A 14,928-nucleotide genomic window follows, 5' to 3' on the forward strand; every position below is an offset into this window, starting at 1 on the left:
CATCATTTGCTTTGTATATTATTATTATCATTATTACATTACTATTATTATCATTATTTTATTTCAATTATTAAACTGTTTTTATCTCAACCCACGAGTTTTCTCACTTCTACTCTTCCAACTCTCTCCCGCATCCCACGGGGGGGGCAGGGAGGGGGGAGCGAGCGAGCAGCTGTATGGTGCTCAGTTGCTGACTGAGGTTAAACCACGACACTTTCCAAAGCAAGCTCATTGAATGCCTGCATCACACTTGCTTGTGCTTCCCTTAAGAGAATGTTCTGCTTTCTGAACCCCACTCCCTGTGCTGCGGCTGGAGTCACACAAACAAGAATAAACCCCTCAGCTAATGCCTTTTAGAAAGGCACAGCAGGGAGCTAATGGGCAGCCCCACTTCATACAATTTCCACCACACCTAAGTGAAATTCCAGTCATCACAGAAGAAAATACTGCATGGAGGCCAACAAAGATAAAGCGAGCAGATACTTACGTTCTGAAACACTCTCGCATTGCTCCACGGCCAAAAGGCTAGGGAAAAGAAAAAGAAAAAACAAAAACCCAGCATTGCCATTTCCACAAAGTTAATTTCTATCCAGTAAGAGACTCAACCATGTCTTTCCCCTTTATATCCTGCAGAAAGCAGTTCTCAGTCTCTATACAGTATCTGTCTCCTCAAAGAAAAGTGAAAACCCACTGGCAGTGTAAGTAGGAATCTGGGGAAAAGACACTGGGAATAAGCCCCCCCCCAATATCCCATGGAGTAGACATGATATGACTTTTAAAGAAGCTATTTAAATTCTCCCTCCAGTTTAGAGTCAGCTCTGTTGTGACTGCCTAGAGAAGGGTGGCTTCACAGACCTCATGGTCTCCCCATTTAGGCTTCCATACAGGATGTGCCAAACAGAGCATCACCTTGCCAGATGCGAGGTACTACGTCAGTAGCACAGAGCAAGGCAATTCCAACACACCACCAACCCCATGATTTAATTGGGAAGTGACAGTAGCTTCTACCCTCACATACCAAAAACTCAGTCCGTTTTCATCCTAAGAACAGAAGTTATTTGGAAGCACACAAAATAGTAAGGACTATTGCCAGGCAGGGAGATAAGGCCAGCAGGAAATGGGAGGGAGATCACTGGGAAAGGAACAAATGTCTCATGCTGCTGATGGGAAAGGGCTGACTCCATGTTCTACTCTACTCTGGGGAGAAAAGGCTGTTGGGACACCAAAACATAATGGATGAGCCGAGGAAAAAGAGAGGTAGGAGAAAAGAATGACATTGAGACTTCGAAACTTCTATACGAGGAAAACATCTTGCTGCCACTATTCAGTAACAGGAAGAAAATGACAAATTTGGCTGCTAATAAACATGAAGGACAATGATCTTACTTGTGAAGCCATCTTGATGAGAACTTCATCTTCAACCCAGTCCCCAGTAACTGCATTGTACCTGCAAAATCAGGAGATGTGCCTCTTAGAAAAATGCAGAGGGAACCCAAATCCTCCCATCCCCAGTGCCTACCCTTCCTTATCTCTAGCTGACTGCTAAAAAGCGCTGCTGCCACTTCAACACAAAAACTTCTAGTCTTCCCACCACACTCCTGCCCTCCTTACTTTGGGCAGGAAAGGAGAAATATGTATAGCTCTTTGAAGAGACACTGAATCCTACTGACAATGAACAGATTCCACTACAGAAGCTAAACTTTTGCAACGCTACAAATTAGGCTTTATCTGCCTTGACATTAAATCTCCTCCATGATGCACAGGCAGTACACTGGGGGCAGAAAGAGCCTTACCAAGCCTTACACACTGGACAGGTTGTCTCCCCCAACCCTGGGCTTCATAAACCTGGTTCTGGCTGGGGATTTGCTGCAGGGCTGTGGAGGATGTGAGCAGAACGCAGCACCAGCTGCGGCTGTGAAAAGCAGCGGGGCCAAGAACTGCCCAACACTACACCAAGGGAGGAGCAAGTCTCTGCACAACCTTATGGCAATACAAAGAGTACGACTGTGGTTTCTCCCCACCCCCTTAACTCCGAACACAGTAAAAGCCAAATTGAGAACCACAGCAGTTGAGTCACTAACACGTGATTGTTTCCAGCCCGATTTCCCTAACCTGCACCGAGTACTTCATGCACACAGACACCCCCTATGCCCCCTTATATATTCTGTATCACCCTAGTTTGCAGCAGACAAAGGAGGTGGAAATAGGAATATCAGAGCCATCTCTTTTTAATAGGGTAGTAGCCCTAAACCAATATTATCACTTGTATTTTAAAATATGCAACTATTTTAGGACTGTATGGCTGACCAGGGACAGATGCAGTCTATGGAGAAGAGCAGCACTGCGTGACAGTGTTATGTGATTGGAAGGGAGGCCTCCCCAAACACTGACACTAAGTGGTAATTAACTGGCCTCTAACTCCTACCCCTTCCACCTAGAAACCTGTGTCAGTAGGGTAAACGTTTTGGCAAAGCCTGTGCTAAAGCACTGAGAATAGTTTAAGGGCCAAACTCAGTTTCAGCACGTACACCATGCTGAGCTATTCCGGGCTTTATAAGGATTTAAATTCCAGCCACATGCTGCAATACTGCATGGACAGGCAACAGTGAAACTGATATTTTGGGAAAGGCACAGAGTGTTATGTTGCTTTTTTTTCTAAACTATTTAAACTAAGTATGCTGCCTCTTTATTGGGATTCATTTCCTTATTAGATTAAGTTTACAGCATTAATAAATCAACTAGGAAATACTTTTCAGCCTTGTTTCCTGTCTACATAGTGAAACTCATAGATACTACTTAGGTGGGAGAGAGAGAAAGAGTGTGACACTGGTTTGCTGAAAGGTTTATTTTTTGATGATGTGCAGTATTTACATATTCCTGGGAGATTCAGTTAAGACATGCTCACTTTGGGCATTACTGAAAGTTCTTCAGCTATGTAATTACACATATTCTGCACTACACAAACACGGCCCTTGCATAAACCAGCACATTCTGTTTAACATCAGCATTAAAAGCAGAAAGACCCACAGACCTGTAACGAGTGGCTTGTTCCATCTCAATGTCCTCAAGATGAAATTCTGCCCACGGATCAGGCATGTGCTTAGCTTTCTGAATAGCATGTTTCCAGGTTTCCTGAAGAAGTTACAAACTGGCAGGTTATTTATAATCAGCAGCAACTCACAACAACGGCATTTTCTAGAGCACATCAGGATCCTAATGCTATGAAGACGTGCAACTACACAAACCCCCAAAGCACTATTCAGAGCAGGGACCAAGCAGTACAGAAGACCACGATGACATTTTATAGCTTCAAGTGTAATGAAACACAGCTCAGAAATATAAAGCATCAGGTTTCGGTTCAGTTTGCACCATCGTAAAGTTACTGAGAACAGAATCTGGTCTAGTATATACCAAATATAATTTGCAAAACCTGTTGTAATTTACAAATATCTCTAACATATGCTGCAAATAGTGGTAAGTCACACCTAGATGATATTAATTCACTTTTACTGTTTTGATTTTTAACTTTTTGTAACGAACAGCATATGCTGGCAGTGTAAGCATAAAAAAGTCCATTAGCGATAGGGCAATACGGACGAAGAAAAGAAGTTCTGTAAACCCCAAGGCCCCCAAATTGTGCTCAGCTTAAGAAAGAAGAAATTAGAATGTTGTAAAAATGGATTATTATAACAATTCCAGACAAGTAGCTACTTCAATCTCCACCAAGTCAACAGTAAAAAAAAAAAAAAAAAAAAAAAATCAAAGGAGTTTTCTGGAATATAAACAGTCTCTCTCTAGGAGCCAATTTGGATGCTTTTCTCTTAACATTTTGATCTCCCTCTTTTTACATTGTACTGTTCCGAGAGAACTGGAGATATGTTCCTGTGATGTGGCAAAGGCCTTCTGCAAGGTGAACAGGAGAAAAGGCAACTCTCCCCCCCCGCCAGTAAAGAAATACTGAGCTCTGAGATTTTGTTACTGCCTCTCTGACTGAATTTCAAGTATGCAGAAACAGTAACTTTTAAAATATTGGGGCTTTCTTCCTTTCAAATTTAAATCTCAGTCAAAACTTTTTAAAAAAATACAGTATAAATTGGTGTCAGCAATGTCATCAAGAAGTTTTTGAAGCGGCTGAGCTTTTAAATTGTTCATGTTTATTTTTATTTCAGCTGTAAATCTGCATACCTTGCAAACAATTTAAATGCTCCCCTTTCTGACAATAAAACCACAAAATGAACACAATACTACAATAAATAAAACAAGTTTAAAAGATATGCTGAGAAAGATTTCCTACATGTTTCATAAGGAAATGAAGTTGCCTCAGATCATGTGATGATACACATTTCATACGGACCTGGGAACTTCCATACTTGAATATATATATGAAAGAAATGGAGAGACAGAAACAAGTAGAATTGCTTGGTCAATTATCTATGTCAAATCGTTCTTGAGTAGGGTCCCTCTCCAAAAGGAGATCTGTGTCCATGCTAGGTAATGATTTAAATAAATTAATTACTTGTGCTTGCTCTTGTGAGGTGCTTTGTACAAAAGCTGTATTCTAATCTTAAAACAAACAGAAGTTGGACTTCATGGAAATGGTGCTAACGGTGCAATTTTTCTCCTGCTGTAGGCATACGGCTGCCATACAGACTAAGTAGATGTCTTGCATCCATTCTATTCTTGTCCACAGTAGGAAACGCTGTGAAGAAACAACTACAGATATGTTCTTTAAAAGAAGTGATATTTCAGGGTAAAGAACAAAAGATGGGCACTATTTCATTTAACAGATATCTTCTTTAGTTTTGACTTGATGACTTTTATGGGCTGAGGCAAGCAGTTCTCCCAGACAATAAAATAATGAACAAAAAAAGGCCATAAAAGGAAAAAAAACCAAAACAAAAAAAATCTTAATGCATCTATTAGATATGGTGTTCACATTTTCTTTTTAACCTACCCGACTATGGTCAACCACAGAGCCGTGCTTAGAACGATGCTGTGTGTCATTCTAAAGGATGCATGAGAAACATAAAAGTAGGAAAATACATGTGGTAAGACAAATGATTGACAAAGAGTCTCTGTTCTCTTTGTTAATTAGAAAAAAAAATTCCACTTAAAAGCCACTTTTCAAATTATATTCCTAATTTAAGTTCATTCTTAGAACGTCTTTGAACAAACCTATTGAGGTAAGTTGGCAACTTTTTTATTGGAAAACGTGTTAAAACGGTCTTGCCTATTAACTAGCCAATTAAACATTGCTGAGTCCTGTTTAAAGGCAGAGAGTTAATAGTAACACTTCTATCTGTCTCTGCATTTCATTATCAATGGCCCACACTGCCATCAGCTTTGGGGTCGAGAGGTGGACTCTTATCAGACCAGGCTGTGGTGGCTTAAGATGTTATCAGTTCTGGCTGTCTGCTTCGCTCTGTGTTGGAAGTCACCATTTCTGCAGCTTAAGCAGCAGATGGAGACTTGCTTGCTCCACATCTCAACCCAATGCATTTTATCTGTGATAGGAGCTAAAATGCCAAACTAGAAGTGTGGAGCCCAAAGCATGGGCACATATATTCTGCAGAAGCAACATGATAGCTTAGGAAGGAGGAAATAATTGCAGTTTCTTAAGTCCTTATCAGTTTTATCTCAGGCCACATGACTCAGAACTCATGCTGCAAACCCAGAGGCAAGTGTTTAATGGTGCTAAAATGCACACACAAATGAAGACTAAGCTCCCTATCAGGTCTTAACTTGCTTAGCATAGCATATGCTAAAATCTGCCCCCTTGTCTATACCAAACTTTTACTCTTCACCTTCCTTAGGAATGTGTACCTTTTAATGTTTCTATTAACTAGCCTTGGTAAAAATCTTACTGCAGACAAGACAGTTTTCACTTTTAACGTGTTACTTAATATGTTAGCTGACTGAAATAAACTATCTGGTATCTCTCCAGGAATAAAGCATGCATTAGGCATAACCAAGATTTTAGAATATCTATTAAATAAATAATATGTTAATATTTATAACAAGAAATGTGTTAATAAAACACATTAAATCCTAGTCTAGACAAAATCTGAGAGACATGCCAGTTTACCACAAATGCTACATATGTGGAATATCTAACCTACAGAGTGAATGTCACTTGCGTTCTTGAGGCTCCATTGCCTGTGGGTTCATGTCCCTTTGCCTGGCCTGATCTGTGCAAAGGGAGCCGAGGGGAACAGAACACACTGCCAAGGAAGCACCAACTATGGCCCCTTTGACCTCTCTGCAATGCTGTGATTGCTGTTCATTTTAAAACAATCAGATACTACTTGACTACACTGTCAGGAGCTACTGCCAGTGTGACACTTCATGCCCAAGCACGAGAGTCAACATGTTAAAAGCTCCCTAAGAAGGAACTATAACCTGAAAACCTATCATTACAATTTTGTCATTTACAATTTTATTTGTCCAAATAAAAATATTATGGATTGTTAACTCTGCTTGGCAAAATCCATAATAAAATACCTTCTGCCAGGCCCCAATTTAGCTTACAACAAGCATCACCTTTTAAATCTCCCAATCAACGTATTGCTTTTTTAATGGTTTGATCATAATGGCAGTGAATTGCTCGCCTGGAATCTGCTGCCTTTGTAGATGAAAATCTCCCACTGAACTAAAAGGGACAGTAAGCAATTCAATGGCAGTGTCAGACTATTTGCTTAATGGAATTAACTGCAGGTCTGGAAAAAACAGATGCATTTTTTTACTGAAAAGCGTTAGTTACAAGAGATGAAGCAATTAGAGAATCTCTCATGCCAACTACTTAGTTGGCAAACCAAAACCTTATTGAAGGCTGGAGCCAATACTTACCTTAAAGCTAAAAGAGTTTCTAGGAGAAGAGCTTGAACTGTACTGTTCAGTTTTTGCTAAGTTGCTATAATAATTGTCAACTTTGATACTAGCAGACTTGTTAGAAACTGGATCATCAGTTATTGGACAGATAAAATAATTGTCTTCATCATCACTATCAGCATCAAGATAATTTCCAGAATTCGCTGTAGTCGATCTAGCATTATCAATCCCTTCCATACGAAAAATAAGGTCCTCGTCTGCCATGTTTGTGGGAGGTCGGTTTAACTCCTGCAATGATTAAAACAGCCACTATTCCAACACACATGCAAATGGTGGGAAGAAGCTGGGTGGGAGAAAAAAAAAAAAGGGTTGTTATTAAAAGAACAAATGATGCACGAAACTGATGTCAGCACACTGTGAAAAGCGTTAGTTACAAGAGATGAAGCAATTAGAGAATCTCTCATGCCAACTACTTAGTTGGCAAACCAAAACCAAAACCTTGTTGAAGGCTGGAGCCAATACTTACCTTAAAGCTAAAAGAGTTTCTAGGAGAAGAGCTTGAACTGTACTGTTCAGTTTTTGCTAAGTTGCTATAATAATTGTCAACTTTGATACTAGCAGACTTGTTAGAAACTGGATCATCAGTTATTGGACAGATAAAATAATTGTCTTCATCATCACTATCAGCATCAAGATAATTTCCAGAATTCGCTGTAGTCGATCTAGCATTATCAATCCCTTCCATACGAAAAATAAGGTCCTCGTCTGCCATGTTTGTGGGAGGTCGGTTTAACTCCTGCAATGATTAAAACAGCCACTATTCCAACACACATGCAAATGGTGGGAAGAAGCTGGGTGGGAGAAAAAAAAAAAAGGGTTGTTATTAAAAGAACAAATGATGCACGAAACTGATGTCAGCACACTGGCAGAAAAAAAAAAATTTGCATATGTCTCTATAAAAATGATCCCCAAGTACCTACATGTGGTTTTGAACACCTCAGTGCTATATCTGGGTTTCCAGAAAGCACTCAGTTTTTAAATTGCTACAAGACTGAGAAAAGAAGATAACCAAGTATAGAATAATACTATAAAATCTGAGGGACTGCAAACACCACCTGCTACCTATGGCTGACATAGTTAACGCTCCTATCTCCTCCTCTGAATGTTTTACTTCTTCCTTATCTGAAATGCTGAGTTTCACAACACTGGTCTTAGAAACTCAAGGGAGTTTTACCTTGAACACCACAGTCAGGTTTTCAAATTTTTTCAGGACAAGCCTTCTCAAGGATAATGCATACAAAATTAATAGCCAAAGGAATTAGAGAGTATTATTGGGACAATATAGAAAATTGTCCCATCATTGCCAAGATTTAAGTTGGCTTTTAGCTCATATACAGCCAACGGTCCACAGTGCAAAGCATGCTGCTGAAAGTGCAAAGCACGTTGCCCAGGCTACCCAGGACGTCCTCGGGAGGACAAAGTACAAAAGAGGCCAAGAAAGGAAGCCTGCCTTTCCACTGCTGCCGCCCAAGTGCACTCACTAGTAGACTAGAGAGACAAAAGGACATATGTGTAAGGGGTACCTCAACCCTTCTGTCTTTTACATTCTGTGAAGGGATTTCACTTTGGACCAGTCTTGTGCCATCTAAACAATCCTCTTCCAACTCCAAAGACAGCAAATACGGCAGCCTGCTCAACAGCATCAAGTCTCTGAGCTGTGTTAGCTTTAAGCACAGAGCTTAAAGGAAAAAATATTCTCCCTGGTTAATAGTTCTTTTCCAAAGAGGTTAGAAAATTTGATTTTGTCACTGGTTATTTCAACTTTTTAGTAGCTTCCTGGATCCTAAGAGAACAGAATAGGTAGGGTTTGGCTTCTCCTGGGTCCTAGCTCCAAAGTAAACTAAGCAAATTGAAAGTAAAAGCAACAGTGTGAGGCAGACAGGTCATGGGTTTTTATTAAAATCTGATCCTATTTCTAAGCCCAGAAGGTGAGATTCTAGGTAAGTATTTCACTGAGGCATTCTGACACATTAAACAATGTTAGAGTAAACAATACGGGGAGTTCCATACAGGTATCAAAACTGCAGCTCTGCAAAGCCTCCCATCTTACTGTAACTTTTCCAAATTAGTGACAACAGTTTCAGGGAGGCAGAGCACAGACACTGCACAGCCTGACTGCTGCAATAGAGATGCGTTATAAAAAAAAGATAGGTGAATCATGGCAGTATTTTTCCTGGAGCTCAGGTTCCACCCCTGGAGATCTTACAAGAAGAACATGCCCAGCAGCCTCCACCCAAGAAACAGTTTATGATGATTCAGCAGAACTCAAACAGAAACAAACTCCTACAGTCCCAGGCTACGGAAGGCGAGTATTGTGTCTTTCACACATGACCAGCCATACAGATGCAAACAGTTTCCATTCTTCCGCATTTCACAGTCCAGAGCCACGGGCGGCAGGACACCAGCGCTGACATTCAGAGAGAAGAGTTTGCCAGTCTCTAGACCTATAAAGTCACCCCACAACACAGCTTCAGCAAGGAGGCCTCTGAAACACAAGAGGGCAAGTGGCCGTGACACCCCTGGAGTAGAGTAACATTGCACCTTCTGTGCAAGGGCTCATTTTAGTCCATCGTATATAATATATGCTGTCAAGCAGAAGGCTAGGGATACATGCCGGAGCAGGAAACTGGTGTTACCTGCCAGCATCCCTGCCTCCCGTTCAGCGTGGTGCCTTTGCTTCACAGTGCTTCTCTATAGCTCAGGCTCCCTTTCCACACTGCCAGGCTATTTCCCGGATACTCTTGCACTTAAAGCTCTTTTTTTCCTCTGAACTCTTGTCCTTTTCCTGCTGAGCCCGCTCACACGATCAAGTACATGTCTATGGAGGCTTCTAACTATTGAGGAAGGTATGAACAGCCAAAGTGGAACAGGTCCATGATTCATCTAACACCAGCTGCTTCAAAGAGCAAAGAAACCTTACAGAACAATAATCCATCCCTCTTCACATGTTTTTCTAATTGCTGGTAGTTGACATTTTCTGAAACTCCGTTCTCATTAATTGCACTAACTCTAGGTTTCAGAGTAATTTCCTGAAGTCTCTAACACCTGTCTTTGCCAAACTTAATGACTTTCTGTAATGACTTTAATACGCAATCACATCAAAAGCTCAGACCACACTAAAGAGAACACAGATTGAAGTGAAATGACCTTTCTGCCACACACTTTTGTTAATTGTTTCTTCTATCAAGATGTCATGGTTTAACGTCAGCCAGAAACTGAGCACCTCAGAGCCTCTCGCTCACTCTCCCTGCCCCGGTGGGATGGGGGAGAGAATCAGAAGAGTAAAAGCGAGAAAACTCGTGGGTTGAGATAAAGACAGTTTAATAATTGAAATAAAATAGTAATAATAATAACAACAGTAATAAAAGAATATACAAAGCAAGTGATGCACAATGCAACTGCTCACCAGCCGCTGACTGATGCCCAGCCAGTCCCCGAGCAGCGGCCCCCCCCAGCCAACTCCCCCCAGTTTATGTACTGAGCAGGAGGGGACATGGTATGGAATATCCAAGCTGTGCCCCCTCCCAGCTTCTTGTGCACCTCCAGCCTTCTCGGTCGGTAGAGCATGGGAAGCTGAAAAGTCCTTGACTAGTGTAAGCACTGCTTAGCAACAACTAAAACATCGGTGTGTTATCAACATTATTCTCATCCTAAATCCAAAACTCAGCACTGTACCAGCTACTAGGAAGAAAATTAACTCTACCCCAGCCAAAACCAGGACAGAGAATACAACAACATATAACTGATTCCACTATGACTGTATCCTGCTTGGAGCTCTCCAGGTCACTCCACTGTTTCCTGTTGCATTTTTATTCAATGCTGAGGTCAATCAGCAAATCTGATCACAACCAAGCTGACAGCAAAGAACAACCTGACTCATTAAAACTCACCAGGAGAATCTAATGCCTGGGCAAGAACCCAGTGGGCATCAACACAGCATAGCTTCTTCCACACCACAAGTACTGCGGTGAACTGGGGGCTGGTCTGTAGGGCAGCACCGTTGCGTTGAGGGTCCGTCATTCTCACCATTCGCCTCTTAGGGATTTACTTCAGACTAACTCTACTCTGGTCTCAGGGAGTGGATACCGCCAGTGGCTGTGCTATGTTCTCCAGTTAAATTTCATGCACAAGGAGTTTAGTTTGCAAGCTCTGAGACTGCTTTTCAACATGAATCAAAGTGCAATGAGCTGAGATGATCAGGAGAGTCGCTTCAGAAGCTCTTTTCCAATCAGAACAAAAAGCCAGCGTAGGCACACCCAGGGGATGGCTGGAAAGGGACAGACACACGAGGGACTGGGCTACTGCTTGATTTTACTGTACATTTTTCTCCTTAAAAATAATAAAGCAGATATACAAACCACACCATGACTCTTAAACCACTATCAGCACATAAGGGTATTTTCTTTGAAGCAGTCAGAAACCAGTAGCACAAGCACAAACTTCCAGGCCCACTCAAATTAATGGGAGTATTTTCTCCTCATTTTAGCTTTGATTATTCACATTGCTCTGCTGCATGAAAAACAGGAAGGGGTTAGATGAATGCAAAATAATCACCCAAATCTTCACACAGATTTAGCTGAGTTTAAACAAATATTTGCTGGCAAGCCTACTGCAGTGAATTTTGCTGGCTCTTCAAATGGGTACTGTGAATGTATTACGGTCAGGTCTGCCTGTTTTGTTCTTGATTAGAGGGCAGAAGTAGACTACACAAAGCAGCGTATCTTGATTTGTTGCACACGACATACAGCTTAAAATCCTTTTGGTCCTGGATCCCTGAAAACAACGATTTGAGCTTACAGAATATTGCACTTAATTTGTTCTCAATATTATGTATCACCCTTCCTTCCCAACATCCATCTAACGGAAGTATCATCTGAACCTCACCCAACCAGCTAAATCACCAATTTTCACCCAGCTAGCCTAAAAAGACAACTATAAAACAAGGTTTTCAGCTTTGCTTCACTGTTATTCTTCAGCTCTGTGCATATTCAACTTACTTTCTCCATGAAATAGTTCCAGATAAATACACTCCTACAGCAGTATTCATAGCTGCAGACCTTACACCACAGCTACTGAGAAGATGGTCACCACAGAAACAGCGCCTTAATGTATGGCAGCTTTCACCAGCAGCATTACGTTGTTGGTTACTGCCTTTCTGACAGTGGTAGCATTCCCACAGCTCAGCTAGCAACACAGGTAACATGAGAACTCCACCTGCATCAGGCAGCATCAGCTATAGAACCACTGCTGAAGGAGGTCTGAGCCAACTCAACTGACTTCGCACTGAAGCAGCTTTGGAGCATTCATATAATCTGCTCTTCTAGCGAAGACCACGTGACAGCCATCATTTGTGGAAAGAGGCAGTAGCGCATAACTGGAAGGGGAAGGTATCCTCAGTTGCCACTACCATTTTTACTGCAATCGTCTTGCTAGGGTCTAACGAGTATTTGAGAACATTAACCTCTACTGCTTGTCAGCACACACAAACAGCAGATGTAAAATGATGCTTCAAGTACGGGACTAACTCCAGGATATACTGTAGCTCTGGACTAGCCTCATTATCCACAACTGCTGTCCTGCGCTCATTTCTATTATTGCAGTCAAATACACATCAGCAGATCCATCAGGTCTGAGACCGTCCGAGAAGCAGCAGCAACAGGAATGCAGGTTTATGCAGCAGTGATTGCAAACATTCATGATTTCTGTGACTTACTCTGTAAATGGAACATCATCACACAAATCAGTTCGTATTTAAAGCTAATTGTGTTTATAAAACTGTCAGTTTTTCTTGGAACCGTACTTCTTGTAAAGGACTTGTGGTGTTTACTTTGGAAGTGTATTTACTAAAAAACAGCGTCACGTAACATGCTCTTTAAAACAGAATTCAATAACCAAACTTTTACACTCCACAAACACTGCTCTAAACCTCACATTTTATTTGACCAAAAGCCCTATAAAAAAGCCTGAGCTTCATCCCAAGGCTTATATTCTGTGCTTCTGCATCATGGCATAAAGCCGTGCTATCTAGGAACCCCCGCTTCTATTGCTGCTACGTTTTCGTCATTTAGTCTTTAACATCCACTACAGAAGCCTTCCTAGGGCTAAGCAGCAAAGAGAGTCAGGCTGCACAGAACCTAGCCTGCATTATCATACAACCTGTAATTTAAGCTACCCACTCCAATCTACTTTGAAAATGTATTCCATATTTTTAATCAACCTTGTACTATGTGATTCAAAATGAAGATAATCTGAAATACAGTCAGTTATTAAATCTACTCAAATCTCTTATTTTTTGGGCTTTTCCAATGCCTGTCTGAAGTATTTTTCTCTCTCTTGCTTTTATATCCAAGAGCCACAACACCAGGAGGGGCAGGTGAGTTGCAAGGACAATCCACTATGTTGCCAAGCACAGTGCATATGCAAACACAGATAAACAGAGGGGAAAATTCACATCACAGTGCTGGTAAAACATGACTTGTTTCTTGTAGGGTGTCTGTTGTTATGAAACACTCCTGGTTTGGCAAGACCTTGAGAAAGACCCCCACAGCTGCCTCAGCATTGAAACCTGCCTTAATGCATCCCAAAGAGCTGAGTGATAGGAATGCTCTACTCTAGTCAGCAAAAGAAGGGACAACTGGAGCATCTCCAGCTACTTCTTTGTGGCTGTTTCAGCTCAGACACAGCCCTCTGCACCACTTTAGCACAGGACAGGGGAACAGGAACTGCCCTAGAACAGAGGAAGTCATCCTACCTTCTCTGCAAAGAAGCATTAAAGCAAGAACGACCTCCTTCTCCCTGGTATAATACTAAATCCCTTTTGGTTTAATACCACATCAGCTAAAGCCATCTAGCAGAATACCTGTAACAGTAACAAGCAGTTTTTTCTTTTAAGAGAGAAATCACTTTTTTCAGATTAACATTCTTTTAAAATACAGATTTGAAATTTAACCTAAGCAACTATACAGGCTGTGCACCTTACAACGTATTGTTATCATCTTCATGAACTACAGATAAAAAGCTACATAACATGGTCCAGAACAACCCCACTGCTACATTAACATCCTGTAGCATGTTACAGAACTACTGCACTTTCCAAGCACCCAACCAACCCTTGTGAAGCAAACATCTAGTCTCATCTGCACCATGCACTGGCAAAAAACCAGTTTTAGTGAGTCAAGGTAACAGCTCTGATGAAAAACAAGATTAGAAAACCCAGAAATGTCTCAACTCACTGGCTACCTTTGACAAATCTGTTCTTACCAAGTACAGATCTTCTAACGAGAAGTGTTTACTTCAGGTTCCTTCCAGTGCATCACTACTGCAAACACCGTGGCACAAATCACATCCAGTTTGTCTGCAAGCACAGCTGGGATAATGCATTGCATTAGTCAGAGTGTTAGAGAGCAATGATGCAAAATTCATGAAGCGAATGGGAGAGTTTGTGCCAGCTCAGAATACGAAGCGTTTGGGACTCAAAAGCCTGTGCAAGGAAACACACTGCGGTTTCAAACATGCAAATGGCTTTTAGAGTTGCAAGCAGTAAAGCACAGAAATGACCCTTCTGAGTCAAGTCCACCCTTCTGCCAAACACGCAAACAAATACTATGTTAGTGGTAGCCAAAACACAAGGGTAAAAAAAGGACAGAAAAGGAACTTTCAAGAGAACTTTAAAATGTCCTTCCATCACCATTTTAATAGCTCCGTTGTTTCAACTGGCTTTAAATACACTGAACAATTAACTATCACTTACTTTTTGTAAGCATTTGCTCAGTACTCCACCTTGTTAATCAACCCCATGCTTTATGCATATTGAGGCATTTGAAAAATTATCCAAACATCAACAGTCCTAGAGGCCATTACAGGCTGTCACCATGTACTCAGCTAGCCCTTCACCCGCCTGCGGTCCACAGGCAGGCGGCTTCTGCCCCGCCGTCCACTCCACACACACCAGCACCGTCCTCCTCTTGGGCTGTTCTACAGTTAGAAACAGGATTTCGGGACTTTTAAACTGGGCGTGCCCTAAAATTAATTGCACTATCC

At 41.4% G+C, this 14,928-nt stretch overlaps 1 protein-coding gene across 4 annotated transcripts in view; it reads right to left on the minus strand.

The window, feature by feature from the left end:
* The window catches only part of EEF2K (eukaryotic elongation factor 2 kinase), a 37,018-nt gene extending 22,090 nt beyond the window's left edge, over positions 1-14,928 (minus strand). Inside the window, exons 1-6 of one of the 4 annotated variants that reach the window (XM_009281604.2) lie at positions 14,639-14,928; positions 7,355-7,624; positions 4,955-5,005; positions 3,032-3,132; positions 1,387-1,447; positions 488-525 (exon numbers count right to left, since the gene is read on the minus strand). In XM_009281604.2, the coding sequence (XP_009279879.1) occupies positions 488-525; positions 1,387-1,447; positions 3,032-3,132; positions 4,955-5,005; positions 7,355-7,600 (497 nt within the window). In that variant the 5' untranslated portion in view covers positions 7,601-7,624; positions 14,639-14,928. Of the gene's footprint in view, positions 1-487; positions 526-1,386; positions 1,448-3,031; positions 3,133-4,954; positions 5,006-6,846; positions 7,167-7,354; positions 7,625-14,638 lie in introns of those variants that run through there. The other 3 variants (XM_019472672.1, XM_009281605.2, XM_009281606.2) reach the window with 3 other exon arrangements.

Source organism: Aptenodytes forsteri, unplaced genomic scaffold (assembly GCF_000699145.1).
Source record: "Aptenodytes forsteri isolate BGI_AS27 unplaced genomic scaffold, ASM69914v1 Scaffold84, whole genome shotgun sequence".
NCBI lineage: Eukaryota > Metazoa > Chordata > Aves > Sphenisciformes > Spheniscidae > Aptenodytes > Aptenodytes forsteri.